Genomic DNA, 22032 nt, shown 5'->3' with positions numbered 1-22032 from the left:
CTTCAAGAGACGCGTGTGTGACGCGTCTGCTGCCGATCATACAAAGTACACTTTCATGATAGAACCCCGACAAAAGCTCCCTGAGCCTTGTCCTTTACGCAGGCCATATACCGGCCTCGATGTCAGTGATGGGCCAGCAAGGCTCCCACGTTCGATGGTAAGCTAGCTTGGGCAAAGGAGGCGGACGTCCCCGAACCCAGTCATGGTCAAAGGAGAATCGCAATCCGGCATTTGGCCCGGCCTCTTTCATTGGGACCTTCGCTCTCGCGACTCAAGCGTGTCGACCGAATTCGCACATTGGAATATCATACTGATCACGCAGCAAGAAGATATGGTAAGTACAAACTGTGGGTTATGGCCTGATGACCAGGAGCATTAACTCCTCCGTCTTTCCTCTTTGAGCCCGGGGTCACGTTGCGTCCGTACCCAGAACGGACTAGACACTATATCTTGCATATTCTTGGTATGCAATCTTTCGACCAGGCGTCTCATGACCAACCACAATGTGCAACAGAGCGTGCAAGACGAAGCCAAGTATCAATTCTGGTATGCCGATATTGTCAAAGTGGACCGACCACCATGTCCAAGCTCGAAGCCGAAGTACAGCCATCAACAGCTTGCCCGTGGTCGCTTCATGAGGATGCCTGTCGTAGGCTGTTGCAATACTTCTAATTGGCTCCCCGCTCCCCCTGCTTGATGCCCCGGACTGAAAGTGGTAAGCGGAGTTGGCCTGGAGTCATGGACCTCATGTCGATCTTGGGCGACAGCGGTATTTCTGTGGTTGATCCTTCCTCATGCAGCTGTGATGAGACCTGACGATGTGACCACGATTGAGCTAAGGCTGCAAAGCATATATAGTCCTCACATCTCATACTACAAGTATTCCTCTTGGTGTCTGTACTGAATCCTCTAGCTTTTGATCGTGCCTAAGCTGCAAGCCATCCAAAATGGCTTCAGAGAAACCCATGACAGAGACCCTCGAGCGGACGGAGACAGCTGAGGCTCGCAAGGTAATTCCCAGTCGTGTTGCTGATTCAAGGACAAGTGACTGACGTCGTAAAGCTCGAGGTTGCAGAAGTCAAGGTTGTCCAGGGTAGCGAAGCTTACAACGAAGCTCTCATTGCGGAGCCGCCCTCATTCTTCCACAAAACCTCGATCCTCCTCTTCCTCTGCACTCTTCTCGGTTTCTTTTGCCAGACGATGAATGGTTTTGACGGATCGTTGTTCGGTGGCTTGACTGCCAACAAAACATTCCTCAAGTTCTTCAATGGCGAGAACAATGGTATTTGGGCAGGCTTGATCTCTTCAATGTACCAAATTGGCGGTGTTTGCGCTCTGCCCTTCGTTGGCCCAGCTATCGATACCTGGGGACGGCGAATGGGCATGTTCCTCGGCGCTGTCTTGATCATCATTGGTGCTGTCATCACTGGAACCACCATCAGCAATCATGATCAAGGTCAATTTATGGGCGGTCGATTCCTGCTGGGCTTTGGCGTCTCGATTGCTTCCGCGGCTGGACCCATCTATGTTGTCGAGACATCCCATCCAGCTTTCCGCGGTCTTGCCACAGCCTATTGCAACACCTTCTGGTTCACAGGGTCGATCCTCTCCAGTGGCGCTGTTCGAGGAGGTCTCAACTATGGCGGTAACACCTCCTGGCAATTGCCAGTCTGGCTCCAGCTATTATTTCCGGCGCTCATCTGTATGTTTTGCTTCGTGATTCCAGAGTCACCCAGGTGGCTGTACGTGCACAACAAAAGAACTCAGGCCACCAATATGCTTGCAAAGTGGCACGGACTTGGCAACCCAGAGTCAGCCTGGGTCAAGCTGCAACTGCGCGAGTATGAGGAATACTTGAACATGAATGGCTCCGTGAGTCGATTCAACCGGCTGTGAGTACGCCTTTTGGCTGACTTGAACAGGATAAACGCTGGTGGGATTATCGTCCCCTCTTCAACAAGCGGTCAAGCATATACCGTCTGGGAGCCAACTGCTGCTTTGCCATATTCGCTCAGTGGGCTGGCAATGGATCACTTACCTATTTCCTTCCTGCCGTCCTTGATACCGCAGGGTATACGGCGAGCATTACCCAAGCTAACATTCAATTGGGCTATGCATGCTTCCAGTTCTTTTTCGCTCTCATTGGTGCGAGATTCGTCGACCGCTTGGGGCGTCGTCCACTCATGCTAGGTGCAATGGGAGGAGCATCTTTGGTCTGGGTTGCTGTCACCGTCTGCACCAGCATCTTTGCCCACTCTGGACAAACGAACACTGCCGCTGCCAAAGCCACAGTGGCATGGATATACATATTTGGGGCCGTCTTCTCATTCGGCATTACTCCACTGCAGGTAAGCTGTCGATACGATGGAACGACAGTGGCGACGAGCTAACCGTTCCCACCAGGCCTTGTACCCTGTAGAGTGCCTGTCCTTCGAGATGAGAGCGAAAGGAATGGCTTTCAGCAGCTTGGCCGTCAACGCAGGAGGTCTACTCAACCAATTTGCATGGCCCGTATCGCTCAAGGCCATTGCATGGAAGACGTACATCGTGTTTACTATTTGGTGTGCCATTCAGACTGTGGTGTGGTACTTCTTCCTGCCAGAAACGCGCAAGAGGACGGTAAGTTATGCTGCAGCCAGTATTGAGCAATGGTACTGATATGTACGGTGACAGCTCGAAGAACTTGACAAGATTTTCGAGGCTAGCAACCCCGTCAAGGAGTCACTCAAGGTACACAGATTGGCCATCAGCCATGAGAACCAAGTCGTGGCCACAGAAGAAGCATAGGGGTCATGTTGGAGTCAACCACCCAATGATTCAGAAGGTGTCAGCCGATGAGAGGGCGGTAAACTCCGTACGTTGGAGAGGGAGAGAGAGAGAGAGAGAGAGAGAGAGAGAGAGAGAGGTACTTCCCAGCAGATACAAAAGGTATGGATCTCCTGGAGTACTTGCAGCCACTTGAACTTAGAGTACGTCATGGGGGCATTTTCCGTCTAAAAGTCCGAAGATGTAAAGCTATAACAGTAACCTTGTCTCGTTCCTTCCCGGTCCCACGGCTCTTTTCCGCGACTCTTTGAAGACGTCGCAGAGTACCGATAAGGCACATTCTAGCCTCAGCAACTTCAAATTGTCATCTATTTCTCTCCTCTGTCATGATAAAACGTGCTGGAAGTCTACGGATGCTCTTTCAGTAGTTCACTAGGCAGTCCAATGATACAACTCGACACCACTCGTAGCGCGCAGCTACCTTGGACCTTCCCTTGTTGATTATCTTTTGGGGTACCCCGTACGGAGACTCTGCGGTCCCCTCCATGTGTCTGCAAAGGCAGAAGAACTTAGGTAATTGCCGACCTTGCTAACTTACTGGCGACCGCACTAGGATCATCAACATGGAGATGATCCTCTATCCTGCCATCTTCATATTTGACCCCAACAACAAGCGTCCTTCTCCAAAGTCATGAGATGTAATCCTCCATGGCGGGGAAAGGCAAGTATCTCTCTTCGATGGGCTTCGCCAAATATGTCGATCGCACAGACTAGTCAGAACGGAGATGCCTCACAATCTCAAGTGCAATTTTACATGTACTAGCCAAGTTCTCCAAACCGCTATACCCACCTAGGATGGAGAAGCAGACCACCAACATATACTATGCTCGGGGTAAAGGCCTAGATCACTAGCCTACCCCTTGGGGAATGTCACCAGTGTTCTATTCCCCCTGTCTCCTAGGTGTTCTGGAAGCTGACATAAAGATCCAATCTCCTGGGACATGCTCACAAGGTGGACCTCTGCCTCTCACTCACAGCAACACCAGAAGGCATCACAGTGGCCATGAATTACTACAACTTCCTCATCGTCTATCTGGTGACCTTTGGGTCCTTAACCTATGGATACAACAGCGCCATCATCGGCAGCGTGATAGGATTACCATCCTTCTTCGATTACTTTCATATCAATGAAAAGACGAGTGCAGGTTCCCGGATCACTGGAGGTGAGCATCAGCAAGCTGTCTTCGAACCCCGAGAATGGCTTCTTGCGCACTGATATCCCGACGAAAGCTGATATGTGTCCCTAGCCACCAATGGTCTCTTCGCTGGCGGCGGTCTGCTGGGCTGTTGGTTCATAACATGGCTCGCTGACAAGGTGGGCCGAAAGCGATCCATCCAAATCACAGCCTCTATCTGTATAGTAGCTGCAGCTATCCAGGCAGGGTCCGTTCATATTGCCATGTTCTTGGTTGGTCGATTCATGATGGGATTCGGAGCCGGCATGGTGAATGTCATCACACCACTATACCAATCCGAAATCTCTCCTGCAAAAACAAGAGGGCGCATGGTCGGATCCCATGGTTTCATACTCTGCGTTGGCTACGTTAGTCAACCCACACACACGTCCTTCTCAAAGCATGGCTAACATGTTTTACAGGGTCTCGCAGGCTGGACAGGCTACGGCTGCTATTTCATTGATAATCAAGTCGCTCAGTGGCGTTTGTGTCTTGCCCTTCAGGTCGTGCCTCCTCTCGGTCTGTTGATCGGATCTCCGTTTCTGCCCGAGTCTCCTCGACACCTGGTCGCACATGACAACCAAGACAAGGCCTTCTCCATTCTTAAGCGGCTCCACCACGTTCCAGGCGATGACGAAGACGTTCTAGCCCGTGAAGAATTGTATCAAATCCAGAAACAGTTGGATCTCGAAAAGCGTGAGGGCTGGAGACAAGGTTGGGTCAAGGGATGGATCCTCCTCTTCCAAAGGAAGTCATACAGAAAGCGTCTCCTCTTTGGCTTTCTCCTGCTGTAAGTTGATCTTTCCAGCTCCATCCTTTTTCACTACTGACAGAACCAGCGGTTTGGTTCAGTCGACAGGTTGCTTGGTGATCAACAATTACCAAGTCCTGCTGTACAATGGTCTCAATTTATATGGTTCTATGCCTTTGATGCTATACGCTCTATGGGACACTTGGGCCGCCATCATGAACTTCATCAATGCTTTGTTGCTTGACAGAGTCGGGCGGATTCCCGTAATGGTCGTTGGTCAAGTATGGTCTTCCAGTCTTGTCGGGAGCCAATGACTAACTTGTGCATTAGATTGGCTGTGCGATTTCTGTCGCTGGATTCACTGCTTGTCTTGCGAGATATGGTGGTACCGATAACAAACTCGGAAACGGATTTGGAGTATTCTTCCTCTACCTGTGTATGTTACTCCAGAAGACACCCGACAGCAAGCAACTAACGTCAGCACAGTCGTGACATTTTTCGGCGGCAGCATGGACGCAAGTTCCTATGTCTACTCGTCAGAGATTTTCCCTACCTCCATCCGTGCTCAGGGTGCCGGGTTTAGTGTCTCAGGACTCTTCTGCTTCAGCTTGATCTACACAATGAGCGCTCCAGTCGCATTCAACAGCATTGGATGGAAGTACTATTTGATCTTCATCATTGTTCCGTTGTTCGGGGCTGCCTTCATGTACACCTGCTATCCGGAGGTAAGTCATAGCATAAATGCACCCGTCTCTGCGCAGATGAGTATGCTGACTTCTCGTACAGACAAAAGGACTTGCTCTCGAAGAAATCGCAGCCAAATTCGGCGATGAAGTGGCCGTGGATCTCTCACATTTGTCGCTTGAAGAGAGAGCCAGACTTGACAAGACTCTTTTCAGTGGTGACATCATGGAATTGGAACATAAGGCTTGATCGCACAGGGCAGGCAGTCTGATAGTCCCGTGAGTGGTGGGATGACTTTGCAAGGAGCACCGGGCGGCGGTCTCGTGACAAAGTGAGCGGGAGAGACTGTCGCGGAGAGCAGGTACACGATGGGAGGCGGACAGTGAGTGGGGGTCCAGCACATCAAAGTCCCATAAAACCACCTTTCGCATACAGAATGATCCTTGATGTTGTTATCTGTCAAAGCTGTGGATTCAACCGGTCCTTTTGAGAGGAACCTGTACATTCCAATGCCTCGTAAGTTGATGATCGATACCTATCAAACGTTTACCGTGACGAAAGTTATCGGTCTTCGCACGTACGAGCAGCGCTACCAAGCGAGGGACTTGAACAAGAATTGCAGTCTGTACAATGGCCAGATCGTCCGGGCGCGGATGGGTCTAGTCGGCGACCAGGGGGGTATTAAGTAGATTTACCATGACGATCGGGGGGATGATAATCCGGTTAGACTGCCGGCTTTGGTGGGCGAGCACGTAAGATTGGTGCTGTCAGACAGACAAACAAACAAAGGCGATAGATAGTTTAGGATATCATATGGTTTATTCAATATCCCGATCTTCACCGTGGAAGAACCGCAGAATAGCACGCGCAACCATGATCCCGTCATGTTTGAGCGCCGCGGTCTGCTTGCGCTCCTCGGCGAATCGCGAATCTTTGATCCCGCCGTTCTCAATCCGCATGTCCACTTGGGTGCGGACTGTCTTCTCGTCGAAGCCTAAGTGGCCCTGACTCGTGAATAGGCGATCGCGTAGGTACATGCCCTGGATTTGTGTGTGATTCGTCGTCGCCCAGACGTGGACTCGGTCTTGCGGCGACAGCAGGTCGGTGCTCTCGGACGACGGCACGGTCGTCACATGGTCCTGGTGCATCTGGTGGAGCTCTATGGTAGGACGGTCCGTCCGGAATAGTTCCTTGCCCCGATTTGTCAGGTCGAGTTCTGTATGGGCGAGTTCCCAGTCACCGCTGGGATGAGGCTCTACTTGCGCGCCCAGCACGCGAGAAAGGATCTGGTGGCCGAAGCAGACGCCGCTGAAGCGTAGATGGGGCCGCTCCTGCCATAGTTGGCGAAGCAGGTCAATCAGTTTGAGAATCCACGGATTGTCGCCATGTGCGTCGTACATGCTTCCTGTGATCAAAATGCGCTGATGTCTTCTGAAATTTCTGACGTCAGGGGGACGTGACCTTTATGCTTGGGCGGTTCTTCGACGACATATTTCATTTCAGTCTCGACGCTGAGAGGCGGACTGTGGATGCGCCCAGCTTCTTTGAAGAGTGTGTCGAACATGGCGCCGAAGCTGCCTTTTGACGCTTTTGTTCTGGGATGAGGCTCGTCGGTCTCGAGGACCAACATGCGGATCGTGGGTGTCATATTGGTACCTGATTTAGTTGTTCTGGTCGCTAATTGGGCATGGGGATGAAGGAAGAGAGAGATACAATTCAAGATCATTGCCACAGCTCATGCCTTACCTGCTCGTTGAATACCTACCGGCACATCTCGATCACGGTTCCGACGTTCTCGTCATAATTGAGCGCTACACAGGGAAAACTTCCATGCAAAATCTGACATGATGGGGAACTCATTTGTAAAAGTAATTCATATGTTGAGACGAAATATTCAATAATGACGTGAAGAGAAGACATGAAGGCAAGGCCCGGAAAACGATGCCAAGAAACGGCACGTGATCTCACGTGATTCCGCCCAGAATGATTATGTAAGGCGAGTCTTAAGTCATTATCATTGCTTCGGCGAAAACTTCGATCTCTTGTTCTTTACCAACTCTACCTCGTGATCAATCTTGTTGCATCCGTCCATTCCGGCTGGTGTTGAGCTAGCCACATCACGGAATCCATACTAAAGCACACTTCCCAGTGACAAGTTGCTTTTTGACGAATTGCATTCGGGATTCGCACGCACCATCGCGTCCTTATCAGTGGCCGCGTCCCCGGGCCACGTAAGCAGCCAAGCTCTGGAAATTTGCTAGTAAAAAGGTATGTCGTTGGAGGGGAATATCTGATAAGATAGGCGCCTTTGTTCTGCTTTCAAGGTAGGCCAGCAGATAAAAGAACTGCTCATTCGCAATCCCAATCCAGACCCTGTAATGACCTTTGCATGATGTTGTGGTCACTGCCTTTGCTGGCCACTGTGGCTGTTGAAGCTGCTGCTCTTCCTCTGGAGAGCCACCCGGTTGATGCCAGCGATGCTGGATCGCCAAATGCTAACCACATTTTCAATGCGATACATTCCTCCATGCGCCAGTGGGGCTCATCTTTGAATCACAATGGCATGTCTCTCTTTTTGGCTAAGGTACCAGCCGGAACACAATTTTACCACGGAACAAGCCAGCAAGAACCCATAACAGGAATGGAATGGCTGGCATTCGAGCCCGAACATGCAATCAATTTTGCAAGGAAGATGGGTGGACCGCGAGGAGGAGGAGGAGGAGGAGGTGGCCCTCCCGGTGAGCACAGAACATCGGCAGGATGGAAAGCGAAACATCACAAGTCTTCGTCACCGTTTGCCGACGAACTATCTTCAATCCCTCCATCAAAAGAGGACGGCCCAAGACACCACCGTCATCCGGGCCCCAAGAAAGAGTGCGATAAGTCACACAACTTTGGACGACCTGAAGAAAGTGCCCGTGGTCTTGGGCGCCTATGGCCCTTCCACAAAGACCATCGCTCGCCGCTAGATGGTCCTCGATTGTCCCGTGCCGAAAACCAGAGGCCCATGCATTTAGAGGACGATGACGATCATCGTGGACCTCCTGGCGGACCCGGTGGCCCATGCCGGTCTGATCCTGGTTGGCTACATACATACAAAACCAAAGACGACCTTCCTCTCATTTACCTCGACGGTATGTCAGCAGGCAAAACAGAAAAGGGCACTCTCGACTCTCAAGATGTCTTGCTCCTCAACTTCAGCGACACGGAGCGTGGCCACATGTTTGGAGAGTTTCAGCGAGCAGAAGGCCTCTGCAAAATGGCCAAAGACACCTGGGGAGACAAGATCAGAGGCTTCATCCGGATGGAAGCAGGTTTCGAGATCATCTTGTGTTCCTTCAAGGAAGATCTGGATTTCCTTTCTGCAGTCCGGGCTGGTTCCATTGCTCCGATTGGAGAGAAACCCGATCCCATTGACGGCGACGGGAGAGGTGGATTGGACTGGCTCAAAGCCATTACTGCACGGTACGACGGCATCGGTGGTGGTAGGGTAAAGGTGAACTATGACAACTTCTTCACCGGTTACAGCTATGATCTCGACTTGTTCAGAGGTAGCAGCAACTTCCCAAGGTTCGAAAACTTGTCGGACTCGTCACTGGTCAAGATCCGCAGTGACGTCGACGCTCTAGTGGATTCTTGGGACCTTTCCGAGCCATTCTCCGTTGACTGGCAAGGGGTCACCGATATGATAGTCGAGCGGTATGCGAGGGAACTTAAATATCTGGTTTCCGACACGCTCTCGGCTCCCGGGGACTTCTTTCACGAACTGGAAGAACTTCTGCGTGTTTTCATCGATTCTGATGCACGTAATACGACTGCGGACACGGAGCGATGCGCCGCACAATTCATTCCTGCTGCTGCCGACATCTCCAGCTCCGTTGCAGGTCGGGCTATTGCGTCTATCAGCGACAAGATCTGTTCCACTCTCTTCACTGCCTTTGATTACGACATCCCTGTGGCGAAATCTGTCAAGGAACTGGAATCGCTGATTGACTATCTCAACTGGACCACGTGGAAGAAGTGCAGTGAATGTCCTTTGGACAAGGTTTGCTTCATACCTATCTGGCCGTTCGGTTCAAAGGATGACTATGATCATCCCCAATGTCGCAATGGGACTGAGCTGAGAGGCAGAAGCGGATACTGGGGTGGTCACTTTGGTCCTCCTGGGAATGGACGCGATAGAAATGGTCCTCCACATGATGGGGATGGACCTCCAAAGGACGGAAACAGGCCACCCTTTTGAGCTCTTCACAGGAGTATCCTCCAGAATCGCATCCTTCGAGGTGTTGAGACCTCGGCCTTGACATGGGTCGGATGAAAGTTCAACTCAGGGACTTACCGTGTTACTGTTGGTTATGGTCACCGCGATGAGTTCACAAGTGGCTCCGCAAGTCTCGCAATTTGAGTGTTTTTTCCCCTCGGCCATGCTCGAAAGACTAGAAGCAGTCAATCCCTTTCTTGCAGATGGAATCCTGGATCAAGACCAGAACCGCCTGCACACTGCACACGTCTGCGACAGGGTCTAGCAGTGCAAGGGACTTTCTTATGAGAAGGCCTGGCTATTACGCACATACAGTAAAGCAAACAGGGTGGCGAAAACAAATATCTGACTACAGAAGGAAGCTTCGCCGACCTATAACATTTCATATGGGGAGAATATTCGGAGTTGGCTATAATGTCGATAAGTTATTCTTAACTACAATGTGAAAATCCAAACATACGGGTTCCAGGCTTGTCAAGCTTCAATTTGTGACTTCGAGGTGTCTCAGCCACCATGCCCCCTGTTCATTCGGCTCGGTATGGACGAATGACCTGTGCACCAATGCGGCTGAACCATTCGGGCCATGCGCCTTTATGACTCCTTCAGTTGAGGACGTGGAAGGATGGGCCAAGGCCACAATGGATCAATACCTGGCCTCCGTCAAGGAGCTGGGACCTTATCGGAAGAATTGGTTTATGACCAAGGTATCTAAGCTGACAAATTCACATGAGGACAAATTTAGCGAAGTTGACGCGGTTTTCGTGACTATTGTCGACATGGTACACTGTCGACCGTTGATTGCCGCCATTTCCACCATCATTTGGCCACGGAACCCTTCGATCATGTCCGTGAATGGATCGAGAATATTACAAACACGATTTTCACAATTCGAACTTCTAGCAATATCGATTGCAGCATGCTATTGTTTGGCCTTCCTGATCGATTGCCGCGATATGTCGTTGAATGCCTGATAGGCACTTTGGGAACTCTTTTTGAGATCAAACTCGAGCTATTCGAGGAGCTTGCCGGCGTAGAGCTGTGGAATACCTCCCTGGCTGTGCTTGCCGCGCGGACGGACTACTATTCTATCCTTGCAGATGTGGTGCGGAGCCGTTCTGCGGCTGCCAACTGCTCAGCTGACGTTCCGTTCGGTAAAAGCTTCCTAGCATTGAATGTGCCAACAGTACGAACAGGGCAGGCTGACCTCGCAACAGTACTTGCATTCGTCAGAGAGAACACTCTCAAGCCGAAAGACATGTTCTTTGACATTCTGGGGTCCCACAGGTCCAAGGCAACTCCAGTGGAATGGGCCCGACATCGTGGCGCAAGATGGGTTCTCACGAATGTTTTGGAGTCCTCCAACTCGACAGCTACCATGATGGAGCATTGTAGCAATGAGCAAAATCAGCAGGAATCCCTGCGAAGACTTGTCCAGGGACTGGGGCGAAGTCTCGCGGGATATTTCCACTTCTGGATCGACTGGATTGAGGTGACCAGGGATTACCAAGCTCACGTTGCAGAACGCGAGCTCCCCTTTGGACTTGTTCCAGATAGGGATCTTAGGCCTATACGGAACAACGTGCTTGCTGATCTGGACCAAAACCGTGATGCCTGCAAGATTTTTCGAGTCTGGCATCGCTTCATGGAAGGTGCGAATGGTTTGGTGCCTCGAAGAAAAGACCTCGAGCCGTCAAATATTGTCTGGGAGGAGTGCTTCGGGAAAGCTGAACGATATGAACAAGCTGTCACAATCCGCCTCCAGACGGATGCTGCCTTGTTGTCTCTCGAAGAGTCAAAAAAGTCTATCAAAGAAGCAGAGTCTGTTGGTAGGCTAACGCAATTAGCCTTCGTCTTCGTCCCCTTGACTTTCACTACAGGGGTCTTTGGCATGAACATTGTCCCGTTCGGTGGGCATGCGCCGATAAAATTCTGGATCACAGCCACTTTGTTAAGTGTTGGTGCGATGGTGTTATGGTCTATGTTCAAAAGACTGGAAAATATGGCCGACCTCTTGGCCGACTTCTTTCGACATTTAGTAAGGCGTGTATGGTGGCGCATCTACTATTACAGAGTAAGCGGAGAAGACTAGAAGAATTCCGTGATGGGCTTGCCGGTGGACATTGAGTGAGATTCCACCTTCAGTTCAGGCGTAGAGTTGAGGCAGACTCAAAAGATGGACAATACCACGACAAGGCTCTATGACCTGGTCCTTCGGACAAGGATGTTCAAGAAGGGCCCAGCCGATATTGAAAAAGAAGGTCAGGGTGAGCGGCCTTTGCCAACTCTTTGATCATGGCAGTTTGAACTTTTGTTCGTGTGGTAGCCATACTCCGTCTTCCCCAGTCCACGACAGGCTCTGTAGCACAAATTGCACTGGTAATTAAAACCTGATGTTAGAATCTACGCAGACTCACTGCAGGAGACCATGCTGGGATCTCGTCTCCTGGTCGCAGTTCGATTGGCCAAGTGACAGTTGCCACCTGATGGACCCAGTGCCGGCGACCGTACGGAAATATACGATGAGCCAGGGAGTAGGTGTCGAGATAGTCCTAGAGTGGGTTCAACGTCTTCCAAGAACACGACCCTGCTTAACGATTGTACATTAGGCCAGTTATGATTGCCCGTAGTTTATGGCGGAGCACTTGATGCACGAACCCCATGGAGTTTGCCGACGTCAGCCGCATCGGCAATGCTCGACCCGTGTTATCTTCCGGCATGCATTCGACTGTTTGTACCATCCTTGTCTGGCCACCTGGACACCAAGTCAGCCAGCTCCGACATGAGCGTGCACGATTTCACAGATGACTACTACAATCTTGGGTCATTCCGTCGACCCGTGAGTACCACCAGCGAAGAAGCTCAGACCTGGTTCGACCACGGCCTCGTCTGGAGCTATGGCTTCAATCACGAAGAGTCAGCAGACTGTTTCAAGAAGGCCATATCAATCGACCCCGACTGCGCCATGGCATACTGGGGCCTCGCATATGCCCTAGGTCCAAATTACAACAAACCATGGGAATTCTTTGACGCCGAAGAACTAGAATCGATCGTCTCGAAGACTCATTCGGCTGTCGAACAGGCTCGATGCAAAGCTGAATCTGCGACTCCAGTGGAACAAGCATTGATTTCTGCCCTCGAATACAGATATCCTCAAAGCACTCCCACAAGCGACTGTTCAATATGGAACGTACCCTACGCTGATGCCATGGGCTCAGTGTACACCCGCTTCCCAGAGGATCTGGACGTGGCAACTCTCTACGCCGACGCACTAATGAACCTCACGCCTTGGGCATTGTGGGACCTATCCACAGGACAACCCGCGCCAGGCGCGAGGACCCTCGAAGTCAAATCCATCCTTGACAAAGCCCTCGCGCAACCAGGCGGTCTTGCCCATCCCGGCCTTCTCCATCTGTACATCCATCTGATGGAAATGTCCTCCACTCCCGAGATCGCCATGCCCATCGCAGACCATCTGCGCGGTTTGGTCCCGGATGCAGGACACCTCAACCACATGCCCACCCACCTGGACATCTTGTGCGGTGACTACCGCCGCGCCATAGCTTCCAACATGGACGCCATCCGCGCGGACGAACGATTTCTCGCGAAAGCAGGACCCTTGAAGTTCTATACACTCTATCGATCGCACGACTATCATTTCCGTTTGTATGCAGCGATGTTCGCGGGCCAGTCTGAAGTCGCGCTCGAAACGGCGGGATGGATAGAGTCGAGTATACCTCAGGACCTGCTGCGCGTCAAGTCCCCGCCGATGGCAGACTGGCTTGAAGCGTTTCTCGGCATGCGTGTGCACGTGTACATCCGCTTTGGCCTGTGGAAGGAGATTCTGGCTCTGGAATTACCTGAGGATCAGGAATTATACTGTGTGACAACAGCGCTGATACACTATGCCAAAGGCGTGGCACTCGCTGCCACAGGGAAAGTTGACGGAGCAGACACTCAGCGTGGCGTGTTCCGCGAGGCTGTCGCTCGAGTTGCGAATACCAGGACACTGTTCAACAACTCATGTCTTGATATTCTGGCCATCGCAGCCGCAATGCTCGATGGAGAGCTTGAGTATCGTCGCCGGAACTTTGACGCTGCATTCGAGAACTTGAGACAGGCGATCACCCTCGAAGATGCACTACCCTACGACGAGCCGTGGGGCTGGATGCAGCCTTCACGACATGCTTATGGCGCACTGTTGCTCGAGCAGGGGCGATTGGACGAGGCCGCAGCAGTGTACAGTGCTGATCTAGGTATGGACGATACACTGCCGAGGGCCCTGCGGCATCCGAATAACGTTTGGTCACTGCATGGGTATCACGAGTGTCTTGTCAAACTTGGTCGGACGGCGGAAGCGCGCATCGTTAAACCTCAGTTGGATTTTGCGGTGGCCATGGCGGATGTGCCGATCAAGTCCTCGTGCTTTTGCCGGCTGGACAAGGTTTGAATCGACGGAGTATACAAAAGCCCTCGCCTACGTTCGCGGTGATGAGACGGCTGTCATTCATCGATCTAAAGTGCACTCATCTCGAAAAGGGCATTTATTCGACACTCTAGCCAGTATGGGATTCGACCACCAGCAACCTGGCAGTCGGATACTCTTTCTAGCTTTCCATACAAGATAGAAATGACGCTCAACTTTGGCAACAGCCGGTCTCCTTGCTCGGCGAAATCCTTCCTCCTCGACATGATATCCTAGAAGTGCCCACCACGCTCCTCATAGTGCGTCGGCTTATTCAACGACGGCAGATCCTTTGCCACCCAATTGGCCACCCAGTCGATCAACTTTGCAAGTGGAACAACAGGGTACCCATACAGCCGCTGCGCTGCAAGCGTGTTGTTGTACCATCCCGTTAACCTTTCTTCGCCTTCGAATATCGGTTCCTTGCCGAATCGGCGGCCAAACTCCATCGCGGCCAAGCGTACACTCATATGCTCAGCACCACCCACGTTCAACGGGCTCGTCGGTGTCGTGGCGTGGGCGAGGGCGCCGAGGATCTGGGCATTGCTGTCGCCCTGCCAGATTACCGAAGCGTATGCTGTGCCAATGGGGATTGGAGTACCGGTCCGGACCCAGTTGGCTATGTCATGTAAAACACCATAACGCATGTCGATTGCGTAATTCAGTCGAATCAGCCGCCCTGGTGTGTTGTGTTTTCGGGAGAAGTATGAAAACATTCTCTCACGTCCAACGCAACTTGTCGGATAGTCGCCTGTCGGTTCGGGCTGGACACTCTCATCCCAGCCGCCACCAGCGATGGGCGCAAAGCCGTACACGCAGAGCGTAGAGAAGGCAACGATGCGTGATGACTTGAACCGCTCGGCAACAATGGTCGGGACGTATGTGTTCATGGCCCAAGCAAAACTGGGGTCTTCGCCTGTGCCGAACTTCTTGCCGGCCATGTACACAATGTTCGCCACGTCTGGGAGAGCACCAACCGACTCACGTTCGAGTAAGTCACACTTGATTGTCTCGAGGTCCCAGCTCTGAAGCCGTTCCCGGAGACCACGTTCGGAAAATCGCGCTACGCCGATGATACGCTTAGACGGAGCCGCTCGTTTTGCCATGCGTGCTATTGTTGGACCGACCTTGCCACCGATCCCCAGGAACATGATGTCTCCCTCGACTGTTCTTAGCAGCTCGGGGAGCCATGTTGGAGGGCGCGATAGCAGTTCTTCAAGGTCTTCCTCCGAGTCAATGGCATCGGGCAGCTCTGTTGCACTGAGAAATTTGTTCTGGCTCATTTCCCCCATGGTGCGGGTGTCCGTCTCGACCTGAGTTGACCTGAGTTGAGAACGATTTGTTGCTTTGGAAGGCAACGAAGACTTCTGAAATCAAGGGCAGCACTTGCAGGGATCATAAAAAAGGGCACCCCATATCGTGCTGGAAAAATGCAGGGACATTTAAAACGCCACGTACGGACACGAGACATCAATTCGAATCTATCGTCATCTCCACCGGACTACATGATGGGCCGAGGTTACCAGGGCCTGCGCCTGTCGAATGTTCGTCCTGGATGGCGCGTTCTCAACATATCCCAATTGTGGCCTACGAGACTGTGACTAAAGGCAGTGGATGTCCACTGTGGATCCTGCTGGACATGGTCGGGTCGGCGATGTGGAACTGTTTCTTTCCCGCCCGTGCTGGGATCAGAGTGCGCGAGGGTTTGGTGCATTCAACGCTACTGTTGAACCTCCAAGCACTCTCCGCACTCGGGACAGAGTTGTGGATGTCTCCCCACGGGAAGTACGACGTCGTACGACGGTTTCCCGGCATCATCTCTGTTCATGCTTCAATGTCACTCCAACATAGTCGGCTCGGACATGACGCCGAGCACCTTCGACGCGACTTGCCTGGCGTTGTGTGGAGAGTGTGTTTACTCATGATTCTTGTTCATACACTTCTACCTCCATCTTACTGAACAAAGCAATGTCTCAACAATGGACACATCTAGTCCGCTTCCTAGCACAAGAGGACGGCCAGATCCATCTCGGCCAGGTTGATGCTACAAAATGGCCTGACGTCGGCCTGGCTACGTTCAAGGGCGAAAAGGTCGACGCAAGACTGGTTACCGGATCGATTTACGACGGCGTGGTCAACCAGCGCATCATGCATATATCACAGGTACCGTAGTACCATGTCTATACGCTGGACCATCAACTCACAAGCGCTTCTGATAGCTCCTTCCACCTCTCTCAATGGAAGAAGTCCCCATCATCCGATGCCTTGGCCTGAATTACTTTGAAGCCGCAAAAGAAGCAAAGGCGCCCATCCCCCAGACACCAGTCTTGTTCGTCAGGCCTCGCACGGCTTTGAACGGGCCATTTCCCGCGAAGATCAATGTCCCCAAAATCGCACAGGATGGCACAAGTGACTATGAAGCTGAATTGAGTATCGTCCTGGGCAAATCTGGTCGCGATATCCCTGAGGATGAGGCCATGGATTATGTCCTGGGGTATACATGCAGCAACGATGTCAGCGCTCGCACTCAGCAATTTAAAAATAGCCAGTGGTCATTTTCTAAGGGTATATACTAGGAAACTCAACCACGATCATGTCCCGCTTGCTGATGATGAACTGATAGGTCTCGACGGGTCTTGCCCCATTGGACCTGTCCTGGTATCCTCGTCATCAATACACGACCCGCATAACTTGCGTGTTCGCGCGATATACAACGACGACGTTGTTCAGGATGCCAATACTAGGTGGGTCTGACTTTGATACAGTTGCAAGCTCCAGAGTCCCAACTGACTTCTTGTGTTTGTTGTAGTGACATGATCTTCAATATACCCAAGACGATATCGTTCTTGTCACAAGGGACCACACTGGAAAGAGGCACCATCATCATGACCGGTACGGGACCAGGCGTGGGACTCTTCAGGGATCCAAAGGTTGTATTGAATCATGGAGATGATATTAGGGTTGAGATCGAAGGGATAGGAACGTTAATAAACAAAGTCCATTATGAATGAAAAGGAAACTTGTATCAGGGCTTCTGCCGGAGATTCTATCACCTTGCTGTTGACTCCTTACAGCAACCTGTTGGAACAATTTTCAACGATGACTACGGAGTGTCGAGACGAAAGAGGTGCGAGCAAGGACTCCCGGCACCTCAAGGCCGACGTACTATCTGTTGCCCACTGATTTCTACTCTTCAACAGCCTGTGTAGCCTGCGCTTACTGTTCGAATAATCTACAAGTACAATCCTCTGAACGATCGTGCTCGGGAATCGGGGGCGGCCCGTACGAACACAAAATGGCAACCAAGTGCGCCGCTCATCTTGTGCGAGATCAGCCTGTCTGGATCATTCGTTGTATGCCGGTTGCCGCGTATCCGATGTAGGCCGTGCCTGGCTAGACACATGGCCACTACTCCTCATTCCACGACCAATTAATTGCATTCAAAGTTCCTTTTTCAAGGCACCAACGAGCCGTCGAAACCCAAGCTAGGTTACGGAGAGTGGCCGCGACATTAACTTAATTGCAAACGAAAACAAGATGAGGGGAAGTGCTGACGTGCAGACTTGCAACACAGGTCTGGCTAACTTGGATCGCATCATCAAGGCTACAGGCAGGCACAAAAGCAGACAGATTGCACGACTGTATATCTGACGTTCCCGCCCGCCTAAGTACCGAGCATGTCCAATGCTCTCGACGTTGAATCTTCTATATCACACAAAGACACACGTCATCCACAGCGTCGTCTAATGATATTCGTACTCCGCACGCGCAAGAAGACCCCAAGGGTAAGTAGAGGATCTAACCTGCACCCCGGATCGGACTTGAGAGGTCGATGTGGGGTTTCAATATGCCCTAATAGCCTAGCGTTAATCCTTACAAGAGTCTAAGTCAATGTAACTATTCAACCCACTCATGATCGTACATGACACGGTTCACCATCCTTCTCCTTACCCATCACCATAGCTGTACTACTTTCTGGTTTGCGACCCGTCTCGTCCAACATCATGCCGCATGTCCCGGACGATGGGCAATCTCCAACCAATACTTGCCCACCTCATCATTTTCGCGTTTAATCTTGACGTGCTCATCCGACTGAGATATTGGATCAGCAACCTTATCTGGCGGCCCTGACAACTCGACGAACACAAGGTACGCCTGCTTCCCCGGTCCACCGCCATAGATCTTTCGTTCCGAGGTGGTGATGTTGCTCACAGCCGAGTCTGCCCGGTACAACCTGACTCTCTGCACACCCTCGGCCTCACCAACCGCCTTGATCCAACTCTGCGCATACTCTGCCTCGCCACCCTCAGGAAGGTCAAAACGTAATGAGACCATGTACGGCGCAGTGAACTTGCCGGGTGCTCCAACAGCCGCAAGCTTCGAGTATATGCTTCGCACAGGCTTGCGGAAATGCGTCAGGGCCTCGCGTGTCCAAGGTGTTGGAGCATTGAGTGCCGCCATGTACGCGTCCGACGCTAGCACAGCCGTGTCCTTGGTTTCGTAGAACATCAGAAAATGTGGCTCATCGGTCAGGGACCGGTATCGCCGGCCTTCCAGGAATCCGGGGATTGAAACCCGTTCGGGGATGTGTTCGCAATTGTGCCATTGCTGATAACGAAGCACATACTCGGCGTCGATGTCGGACCAGAAAGCCATCAAGCCTTCACCCTGCTCTTGAGCGTCTGTGGTCGTCATTGTACACGAGATGTTTGTAAAGGGTTGATCCAAATGGCGGTGCGTGCTCTCGAGATGCTGTCCTTCTGGCGAGGCAATAAGGACAACGACGAAGAATGACTGCAAGCAAGAACAGAAAGATAGGCAGGCCGGGTGGTATACCGAGGTTGTTGGAGAGTCCTAAGCCGTGCCCTTGGTCCAGTACACGTGAGTGGATTCAAGACCTCCAAAAAGCGTCGTACGAGATTCTCATAACCTTGTAAGTGTGCTTAAACCCTGGCATGTTCCGCTAGATGATAGCGACTGATGTGGACATGCAACTCGTATCGAATCAGGCAGCGGCATCTGTTCTGACTAGGTTCAATCCGAGCACACCAACTGCGCATGCCGTCTTCTGCGACTATCATACCCGCTATCAGAACATGGTTCAGGAGCAGTGATGCTGCTCGGATAAGTCGGCCATGATGGTTCGGCTCATGTCGAGTGTGACCACCCTGGACAGTTGCGAATGCTCCAAATGGGACAGATTGCTGCACAGGCCGTCTCATCGTCGCCACTCGAAGCAAGATGACACTCTAATCTTGGCCGTGACGGCTGGATTGTCCACACGCAGCAATAGCCACATGACGATGCTGGAATCGCTGAAAACAATGGCACGCATCGTGCAGCTTGCACGTGCGGGACGGCACAACCCAGCGTTGACTCTCCTCGCCTGCTCTATCCCGCATGTACCCCGGATGGGACCCCGACGCAGCTCCCCAAGTATATGATACCCCAGGCACGCACAGATTACTCTGTAGAATTGCTTTCACCCAACCCAACTCCTTGTACCAGGTGGCAAGCCTACACGCTTCGAACATCTGAATCCACCATCCAGCATGACTCCCAACACTGAAGACAAGCCTGTTACGGGCACCTTGCACTTTGAGAATGCTGTTCCTGTTGACTATGAGCCCGATGGCGCAATGAGCATAGGCCGGTACCTTTCGACAAGAATGTCGACCTTGAGGCCGACCATGAGCCTTCCCCCATCACCTTTTAAACTACTTGCCATGCTCAACCGTCAGCAGTGGCTTTATTTCGGCGTACGTTGTTGTTCTTCAGAGGCACGTTTTTCCGGTGTCGCTAACGTTCCGTGCAGGTCGGCATGTGTGCCTGGACGTGGGACGCCTTCGACTTTTTCTCAGTCAGCCTGACGCTGACGGACCTGGCGGCTTCATTCCACAAGTCGAACACGGACATCTCCTGGGGCATCACAGTGGTCTTGATGCTGCGCTCGGTCGGATCCATTATCTTCGGTCTAGCTTCCGACCGATACGGACGCAAGTGGCCCTTTGTTATTAACAACGTGCTTTTCATCATGCTCGAGCTCGGCACTGGTTTCTGTCAAACATATAAGCAATTCCTCGCATGTCGCGCCTTATTTGGCATCGCCATGGGTGGAATGTACGGCAATGCCGTCGCCACTGCCCTGGAAGACTGCCCTGCCGCAGCCCGAGGCTTGATGTCTGGCATCCTGCAAATGGGCTATATCTTGGGTTACCTCCTGTGCACGGTATTCGCGCGGGCTCTCGTCGACACCACATCCCACGGATGGCGACCTTTATACTGGTTCGGCGCCTGCCCGCCTGTACTCTTCATCATTTACCGTCTGTGTCTGGACGAGACACAGACTTTCAAGGAGCGCGAGACGGTCCGCAAAGTCAACATGCACAGCACCCAAACCTTCGTCGCAGAGACAAAGGTCGCTTTCCGACGCCACTGGCTGCTGTTGATTTACATGGTGCTACTGCTGGCGGGCCTTCAATTCCAGACGCACGGAACACAAGACCTGTACCCAACTTTGCTTAAAAACCAGTATGGCCTTTCGGCGAATGCGATCACCGTGACCCAGGTGGTTGCCAATATCGGTGCGTTCAGCGGCGGCGTCACAGTCGGGTATTTGTCGCAGGTCTTTGGACGTCGACTGTCGGTAATCGTGGCCTGTACCGTGGCTGGACTGCTGCTCTACCCATACACTTTCACCTCCAGCAAGGCCATCATCGCTGCGGCTTTCTTTGAACAATTCTTTGTCGAGGGCGCCTTGGGCGTGGTCCCCATACACCTGATGGAACTTTCTCCGGGATCTCTGCGAACCTTTGCCGTGGGAACGGCCTATCAGTTGGGCAATCTGGCCTCATCGGCCAGCTCGACAATTGAGGCCAAGCTGGGCGAGCGTTTCCCATTGACTCCTACGGCGAAAGGTGTCAAGCGTTATGACTATGGAAAGGTCATGTGCATCTTGTCCGCATGTGCTCTGGTCTTTGTCATCATATTGATGTTGATCGGCCCCGAGAAACGCGGTATAGCTCTGGATGTTCGCCACGACGAAGATATGGAGGAGGTCGTGGGCCATGTTGACATAGACAAAGTTCTTGACCATGGGATGCAGGATCGCCACGATGATGTCGAGGTGGCGCGCTAGGCTTGATTGCTCAGGGTTGTAGCTCCAGGATGTAAGTAGAGGTGGGACTTGGGTGTCGAACTCACTTGTCTCAGACTAGCTGTAACGTTGAATAGACGATAAATCGGATTGTTTGGTGGAACATGTGCCCTGTAAGATGTACCGATCAAGTCCTCATGGTTTTGCCGATTAGACACGACAAGGCATTTTCCAGAGAAGGTGGCACCGTCTGACCGCTGTACCTCTTCAGGTCCAAATAGATATCCTTCCTTGTTGTCAGCTTGGAGTGCTTCGCACACAACAATATGGTTATTCGCCTTTGATAGGAGGAAGACCATCAGCTCCACCTTCTAGTCATACCAGCTTGTGGTCAAGGCACCCACCGTCGCCAATTTGCTGAACATCGACTATGTATCGTCGAGGTACTCTCCGTCAGACGGTGCCACTTTTTCTGGAAATAGGCTTGACGACTACTTGAACTGAAGAATCATGAATGGGGACCCGTTTCAACCTCAAGATGGGCTTAGCGCGCTTAAAGCTTTTCAATCTTCGACTGCACTATCATACAAGACAAGAGCTTCCTCAATACTCTAGCCACTGGGCGATCCGACACCCTTATCGACTTGGCCGCCAGGCTTTCCCAGGACTTAAAAAGAAACAGAATGCAGGTCCCCGTGGATTTGTTTGCGTTGCGCGGTGAATCAATCACAGCATTCACTGAAAAGTAGAATTGATGCAGAATGTAAGAACGTAAGT

General features: G+C 51.9%; 10 protein-coding genes across 10 annotated transcripts; 7 read left to right on the top strand and 3 right to left on the bottom strand.

The window, feature by feature from the left end:
• Nucleotides 1–947: 947 nt before the first annotated feature.
• EDD37DRAFT_689043 (putative sugar transporter) lies at nucleotides 948–2905 on the top strand (the record flags this gene model as incomplete). The annotated part of the gene is made up of 5 exons (XM_062819970.1): nucleotides 948–1044; nucleotides 1079–1872; nucleotides 1923–2348; nucleotides 2404–2619; nucleotides 2674–2905. 5 exons carry the CDS (start codon nucleotides 948–950, stop codon nucleotides 2785–2787), a joined length of 1647 nt encoding a protein of 548 aa, XP_062665228.1. The 3' UTR covers nucleotides 2788–2905.
• A 924-nt stretch (nucleotides 2906–3829) lies between these two features.
• EDD37DRAFT_571343 (general substrate transporter) lies at nucleotides 3830–5685 on the top strand (the record flags this gene model as incomplete). Its single annotated transcript, XM_062814325.1, has 7 exons — nucleotides 3830–3989; nucleotides 4074–4369; nucleotides 4424–4791; nucleotides 4841–5033; nucleotides 5083–5188; nucleotides 5239–5477; nucleotides 5539–5685. 7 exons carry the CDS (start codon nucleotides 3830–3832, stop codon nucleotides 5683–5685), a joined length of 1509 nt encoding a protein of 502 aa, XP_062665227.1.
• Nucleotides 5686–6142: 457 nt separating this feature from the next.
• On the bottom strand, nucleotides 6143–7285 carry EDD37DRAFT_643555 (class I glutamine amidotransferase-like protein). Its single transcript, XM_062817434.1, has one exon. It carries the CDS (start codon nucleotides 6834–6836, stop codon nucleotides 6255–6257), a length of 582 nt encoding a protein of 193 aa, XP_062665226.1. The 5' UTR covers nucleotides 6837–7285; the 3' UTR covers nucleotides 6143–6254.
• A 543-nt stretch (nucleotides 7286–7828) lies between these two features.
• Nucleotides 7829–9679, top strand: EDD37DRAFT_571222 (uncharacterized protein; the record flags this gene model as incomplete). Its single annotated transcript, XM_062814319.1, has 2 exons — nucleotides 7829–8174; nucleotides 8454–9679. The coding sequence occupies 2 exons, from the start codon at nucleotides 7829–7831 to the stop codon at nucleotides 9677–9679; spliced, it is 1572 nt and encodes a 523-aa protein (XP_062665225.1).
• A 699-nt stretch (nucleotides 9680–10378) lies between these two features.
• EDD37DRAFT_214927 (uncharacterized protein) lies at nucleotides 10379–11937 on the top strand. Its single transcript, XM_062810326.1, has 2 exons — nucleotides 10379–10848; nucleotides 10912–11937. Exons 1-2 carry the CDS (start codon nucleotides 10614–10616, stop codon nucleotides 11784–11786), a joined length of 1110 nt encoding a protein of 369 aa, XP_062665224.1. The 5' UTR covers nucleotides 10379–10613; the 3' UTR covers nucleotides 11787–11937.
• A 482-nt stretch (nucleotides 11938–12419) lies between these two features.
• Nucleotides 12420–14268, top strand: EDD37DRAFT_214890 (uncharacterized protein). Its single transcript, XM_062810324.1, has one exon. The coding sequence runs from the start codon at nucleotides 12477–12479 to the stop codon at nucleotides 14142–14144; it is 1668 nt and encodes a 555-aa protein (XP_062665223.1). The 5' UTR covers nucleotides 12420–12476; the 3' UTR covers nucleotides 14145–14268.
• Nucleotides 14269–15583, bottom strand: EDD37DRAFT_214891 (uncharacterized protein). The gene has a single exon (XM_062810325.1). The coding sequence runs from the start codon at nucleotides 15449–15451 to the stop codon at nucleotides 14393–14395; it is 1059 nt and encodes a 352-aa protein (XP_062665222.1). The 5' UTR covers nucleotides 15452–15583; the 3' UTR covers nucleotides 14269–14392.
• A 544-nt stretch (nucleotides 15584–16127) lies between these two features.
• Nucleotides 16128–17321, top strand: EDD37DRAFT_597359 (uncharacterized protein; the record flags this gene model as incomplete). The annotated part of the gene is made up of 4 exons (XM_062814597.1): nucleotides 16128–16322; nucleotides 16379–16724; nucleotides 16783–16903; nucleotides 16969–17321. 4 exons carry the CDS (start codon nucleotides 16128–16130, stop codon nucleotides 17168–17170), a joined length of 864 nt encoding a protein of 287 aa, XP_062665221.1. The 3' UTR covers nucleotides 17171–17321.
• A 712-nt stretch (nucleotides 17322–18033) lies between these two features.
• Nucleotides 18034–19074, bottom strand: EDD37DRAFT_214582 (uncharacterized protein). Its single transcript, XM_062810322.1, has one exon. It carries the CDS (start codon nucleotides 18852–18854, stop codon nucleotides 18162–18164), a length of 693 nt encoding a protein of 230 aa, XP_062665220.1. The 5' UTR covers nucleotides 18855–19074; the 3' UTR covers nucleotides 18034–18161.
• A 472-nt stretch (nucleotides 19075–19546) lies between these two features.
• EDD37DRAFT_214631 (sugar transporter family protein) lies at nucleotides 19547–21553 on the top strand. Its single transcript, XM_062810323.1, has 2 exons — nucleotides 19547–19918; nucleotides 19975–21553. Exons 1-2 carry the CDS (start codon nucleotides 19712–19714, stop codon nucleotides 21295–21297), a joined length of 1530 nt encoding a protein of 509 aa, XP_062665219.1. The 5' UTR covers nucleotides 19547–19711; the 3' UTR covers nucleotides 21298–21553.
• Nucleotides 21554–22032: the final 479 nt, after the last annotated feature.

Source organism: Exophiala viscosa (genome assembly GCF_022695815.1).
Source record: "Exophiala viscosa unplaced genomic scaffold EDD37scaffold_18, whole genome shotgun sequence".
NCBI lineage: Eukaryota > Fungi > Ascomycota > Eurotiomycetes > Chaetothyriales > Herpotrichiellaceae > Exophiala > Exophiala viscosa.
The sequence above is the reverse complement of the archived record's forward strand: the minus strand, read 5'-3'. Positions and strand labels throughout refer to the sequence as shown.

Coding starts and splice junctions, on each gene's coding strand:
- EDD37DRAFT_643555 (XM_062817434.1), bottom strand. CDS start 6,836: ATGTACGACGCACATGGCGACAATCCGTGGATTCTCAAACTGATTGAC.
- EDD37DRAFT_214927 (XM_062810326.1), top strand. CDS start 10,614: ATGCTATTGTTTGGCCTTCCTGATCGATTGCCGCGATATGTCGTTGAA. Junction 10,849..10,911: donor CTCAGCTGACGTTCCGTTCG/GTAAAAGCTTCC, acceptor ACCTCGCAACAG/TACTTGCATTCGTCAGAGAG.
- EDD37DRAFT_214890 (XM_062810324.1), top strand. CDS start 12,477: ATGAGCGTGCACGATTTCACAGATGACTACTACAATCTTGGGTCATTC.
- EDD37DRAFT_214891 (XM_062810325.1), bottom strand. CDS start 15,451: ATGGGGGAAATGAGCCAGAACAAATTTCTCAGTGCAACAGAGCTGCCC.
- EDD37DRAFT_214582 (XM_062810322.1), bottom strand. CDS start 18,854: ATGACGACCACAGACGCTCAAGAGCAGGGTGAAGGCTTGATGGCTTTC.
- EDD37DRAFT_214631 (XM_062810323.1), top strand. CDS start 19,712: ATGACTCCCAACACTGAAGACAAGCCTGTTACGGGCACCTTGCACTTT. Junction 19,919..19,974: donor AGCAGTGGCTTTATTTCGGC/GTACGTTGTTGT, acceptor CGTTCCGTGCAG/GTCGGCATGTGTGCCTGGAC.